Consider the following 5,000-nt stretch of genomic DNA (forward strand, 5'->3'; position numbering starts at 1 on the left):
ACCTAGTTGGGTCTTCAGACATATGTAAGAAACCACCAAGCTCAGAAAGCAATGAAGACCCCATAATTCTCTTCCTCCCCTCCCCAAATCCCACTCCCTTTTAGCACTGATGATATTACCTAGTTGGGTAATGAAATGTCTGCAAGAGAGCACTAAAGAGCCCACTATTATCATCATCCTCCTCCTCATCCTCCTCCTGTTCCACTCCACACAACCCACTCCCTTCTAGCACTGATGATATTAGCTAGTTGGGTAATGAAATGTCTGCAAGAAAACAGCTGAGCTTAGAGAGCACTAAGGAGCCCACGATTCTCCTTCTCCTGTTCCACTCCACACAACCCCTCTAGCACTGATTACGTTACTTAGTTGGATAATGAAACAACTTTGAAAAAATACCAAGCTCAGACAGCACCAAGGACCCTCCATCATCATCATCATCATCATCATCATCATCCTCCTCCTCCTCCTCCTCCTCCTCCTCCTCCTCCTCCTCCAAGCCTGCTCACTTCCAGCACTGATGATGGGGTAAGAGAGTGACTGACCCAAGATCTCTGTGCTGCTTCTCTAGCACCCCAGATTAATATTTCCTTCTCAGCTACGGCAGCTTTAAGATGGGTGGACTTCGATTCTCAGAAACCCATGGCCAGCTTGCTTTAACATTTCCACCTCCTTGTGTGGAATCCAGGAGTTTAAAGTCCAGTCTTCAAGTTGCTACAATTGAGAAGACACTGCTCCAGAGGACGAAAGGCATCTAGCCACCGCTTTATAGATTTATTAACATCAATTGTATTAGGCTGTACCTCTCCGTGTGCGTAAAACTGAAGCTTCAAATGCCCAGAACAAAATCGTTCCTTAGATTGGTGGCTGATTGCAGGAGAAATGGAAATAAACGTTGGCTTAATGAACATTGGATCTCAGCTGCTTGAAGCCTTTGCGTTTAACCAGGTTACCTTCGGAGTCGTAATTCTCCGGGAAAAAAATCTTAATTCAATTACTGTCTTGCCATGAAGCTGCCGGTCTCAGTGCAAACTTTGCTCCTAATGGCTCCCGAGATTCGGAGTTACCAAGAACTTGAGTGTCTGCCAACTAATCACCAGCAGGAAGGCAGCGGGCTCATGGCCAAAGCATAAAAGTTAGCAGTCAACCTAGCTAATGAGCCGTTTCTCTTTCAATACCATGTTTTTGGAGATATTTTTTTTTACCATAAGCAATTTCTCCAACCTCCTCCTTCCTTTTTAAAAAAATAAAAATAAATGAATAAATAATAACTCTAAAAGTATCAAGGTCACCGCAGATGGGAACGGCAGCCAAGAAATTAAAAGACACTTGCTCCTGGGGAGGAAAGCAACGGCAAATCTAGACAGCAGACTAAAAAGCAGCTGCCAGCAAAAGTGTGTGTCATCAAGGCTGTGGTTTTCCCAGTTGCAATGGACGGCTGTGAAGGTTGGACCATAAGGAAGGCTGAGTGCCAAAGAATGGAGGCCTTTGGACTCTGGTGCTGGAGAAGACACCTGTGAGTCCCTTGGACTGCAAGGCCATCCAACTGGTCAGTCCTAGAGGAGATCAACCCTGGCTGCTCTTTAGAAGGCCAGATCCTGAAGAGGAGACTCAAAGACTTTGGCCACCGAATGAGAAGTAAGGACTCCCTGCAGAAGAGCCTCATGCTGGGAACGATGGAGAGCAAAAGAAGAAGGGGACGGCAGAGAAGGAGGTGGCTGGATGGAGTCACCAAAGCAGTTGGCATGAGCTTCAATGGACTCCAGAGGATGCTAGAGGACAGGAAGGCCTGGATGAACATGGTCCATGGGGTCACAATGGATTGAACATTACATTACATCTAACAACCACAAAAGTATCCTATTGCAGAAAAAAGAGATTGAAGTTTAAAGCCTGTACGTTAAGAAATCAATGAATAAGATGTATTAGAAAAAAGTGTTGATTGTTTGGTGTCTTTAAGAAGTTTAGTACTGTGAAGGAAGGTGGAGGAAGACCTCCATTAAAGGACCACCCTGACTTCTTTTCTTTCCATCGATGAAGGAAGTGCAGACACTGACTTCTCTACCACTCTTCTTCTTGATCCTAGAAGTTGTGAATGCTCCTTCACTGGAGGTTTTTAAGAAGAGACTGGACAGCCATTTGCCTGAAGTGGTGTAGGGTTTCCCTTCCAACTCTGGTATTCTATTCCATTCCATTTTCCATTCTATTCTATTCTAATTATCTGAATCCAAAGGTGACCACTTATCTTGGTTTCATGGTAGGGCAGGCCATATCCTCAATGACTAACTTTTCCATCTTTCCAAATCCTTAAGATTTGCCATCTTCTTGATATTGAAATTTCAAGAAGGAAACTAGGATAGGAAACGGAGAAGAAAAATAACAGAGTTGGGAGGGACCTTGGAGGTCTTCTAGTCCAGCCCCCTGCCTAGGCAGGAAATCCTATACTGTTTCAGACAAATGGCTATCCAACATCTTCTTAAAGACTTCCAGTATTGGGGCATTCACAACTTCTGGAGGCAACTTCTGTTCCACTGATTAATTGTTCTAACTGTCAGGAAATTTCTCCTTAGTTCTAAGTTGCATCTCTCCTTGATCAATTTCCACCCATTGCTTCTTGTCCTACCCTTGGAGGCTTTGGAGAATAGCTTGACTCCCTCTTCTTTGTGGCAGCTCCTCAAACATTGGAAGACTGCTATCATGTCATCCTTGGTTCTTCTTTTCATTAAACTAGACATACCCTGTCCCTGCAACCGTTTTTCATATGTTTTAGCCTCCAGTCCTCTAATCATCTTTGTTTCTCTTCTGTGGACTCTTTCTAGAGTCTCAACCTCTTTTTTACACCGTGGTGACCAAAACTGAATGCCGTATTCCAAGTGTGGCCTTACCAAGGCCTTGTAAGGTGATATAAGAGGCAGCAGGCAAGCATTGGAGGGGAAAATTACATCCCGTAAAGATTGTGTTGTCTTGAGCGTCCCAGAAAACCCTGTCCCTTCTCTAGTGCTGAAAAACCAGCTTGGTACCCTCTAATTTTGCTTAAGAGAAAGAAGAGCAGGAGGCTGCTGTGTTTTTACACCCCTCTTGTAGTAAAACGGCTGTTGTGTATTGGTAAAGATGTCTGCTGGAAAGGTTCTCTGGTGGGAATGGAAGAACTGATTCCTTTTCTTTCTCCCTAGGTGGTGTTGGATTCGGTCACACCAAGGGCAACTCCGGTTCAGAAGCAGACGATGAGACTCAGTTGACGTGCTACACCGACCAGTATCGCAGTCGCCGACGCAGCAAAGGTAAGTTGAAAATGAAAGACTGTGTTATCTGGGAACCCATGGAAGATGCCTTCACTTACACACTAGGAGAATTTAAGGGTGACGTGCTTGAAAACCCACCGTATCCATTTTGCTTCTGAAAGTTGGTGCATTTTAGAGAAGGTGGGGATGGACACGACTGCAACTTCTGTTCAACTTGGCAGCATTTCTGCTTCTAGTGTCCACAGTTGTCCTCATCACAGATTCAGTCAATTCAATTCATCTTAGCTTTGTTTACAGTGTTGAGTTTATTTTTTTTAGATATTGAGAAGGAAGAGGAGGACTTTTGAGTCCTTGGTGCTTTCAGAATCTGGTGGTGGCCAGGCACTTTTTATCATATGTGGTGGACATGCAATGAGGCAAAAAAATTATTGGAAAATGATTCAATCGTGGTTAGAACGAATGGTGAGAGACCAAATCTTGTTTAAACCGGAAATTTTTCTCCTAGGTATAATACCAGAGGGGTTTAAGAAAGATACACTTTATTTAATTATCCATGTACTAACTGCGGTGCGCATAATTTATGCACAATACTGGAAAAAAGAAAATATGCCATCAGAGCTAGATATAATCAGAAAAGTGTTAGCCTGTGCGGAAGCAGATAGGCTCACTCTTGAATTTAAAAATAAAGGGGAATCAGAATATTTTGAAGTCTGGAACAGATTTTTATGACTGGTATAAGACAAGGTGACAAGACTGGAACAAACTGTATATATTGTGATTGGACAGAAGGATTGACAATGTATTAAGTTGGCTAATTTTCAATGGTTGAGACTAGCTGTATATTATGTGAATGTATGGTCACTTCGACTTCGCGGTACTGCATTGTTTTAAATGTAAAATTAATAAAAAACATTGAAAAAAAGAATCTGGTGGTGGAAGAGAGTGGGGTTCAGGAGGAGGAGGAGGAGGAGGAGAACTTTTGAGCCCTTGGTGCTCCCAGAATTTGGTTGTTTCCTTGATGATGTTTTATTACCAAACTAAGTAACATCACCGGTAGTAGAAGAGAGTGGGGTTCAGCAGGAGGAGGAGGAGAAAGAGAAAGAGAAAGAGAACAACTCTGGGGCCACCATAGAAAAGTCAAGGTTCCTACCAGTTTAGCAGTTGGAGGTTGGGATGAGGTTCTGATAGGAGAAGGAGAAGAAGGAAAAAGAGGAAGAAGGAGGAGGAGGAGGAGGAGGAGGAGGAGGAGGAGGAGAAGGAGAAGAAGAAGTATTTGATTATAGCTAACCACCTTAAACAATTCTGTTACAGTTGTTTTGTGAGCCACCCAGTTTTGCAACACGTAAGGTGACCAGCCATTAAAAAATAACTTTAAATAAAACAAATCTCATTGGGATATTCCTGAGTGCATTTGTGGCATAACGGTGGATTTCTGATGTGATATGAAGTACCTGTTTAGCCTGCAGGTAAGGAGTTCTTTATTGCTGTTTTCCAATCTAGGCAAATGGTAACGGCTAATGTAGAATGACAAGTGGTTAACCTTCCTGCAACCTTTTTTCCTCCAATACTCTACCATAGTCAGTTGGAAGGAATTTGTGAGGAGGTTTTACGGGTGCTTCAGGAAGTTCAAATATAACAGAATACCAGAGTTGGAAAGGACCTGGGAGGTCTTTTAGTCCAGCCACCTGCTCAAGCAGGAAACCCTATACCGTCTCAGGCAAATGGTTGTCCAATCTCTTCTTAAAAGCTTCCAGTGTTGGA

General features: G+C 43.2%; 1 protein-coding gene across 1 annotated transcript in view; it reads left to right on the forward strand.

Moving 5' to 3' along the window:
• Positions 1-1,628: 1,628 nt before the first annotated feature.
• The window catches only part of ASTN2 (astrotactin 2), a 139,305-nt gene continuing 135,933 nt past the window's right edge, over positions 1,629-5,000 (forward strand). The window contains 2 exon segments of the mRNA XM_032233217.1: positions 1,629-1,635; positions 3,171-3,278. Coding sequence (XP_032089108.1) covers positions 1,629-1,635; positions 3,171-3,278 — 115 coding nt within the window.

Source organism: Thamnophis elegans, chromosome 16 (genome assembly GCF_009769535.1).
Source record: "Thamnophis elegans isolate rThaEle1 chromosome 16, rThaEle1.pri, whole genome shotgun sequence".
NCBI lineage: Eukaryota > Metazoa > Chordata > Lepidosauria > Squamata > Colubridae > Thamnophis > Thamnophis elegans.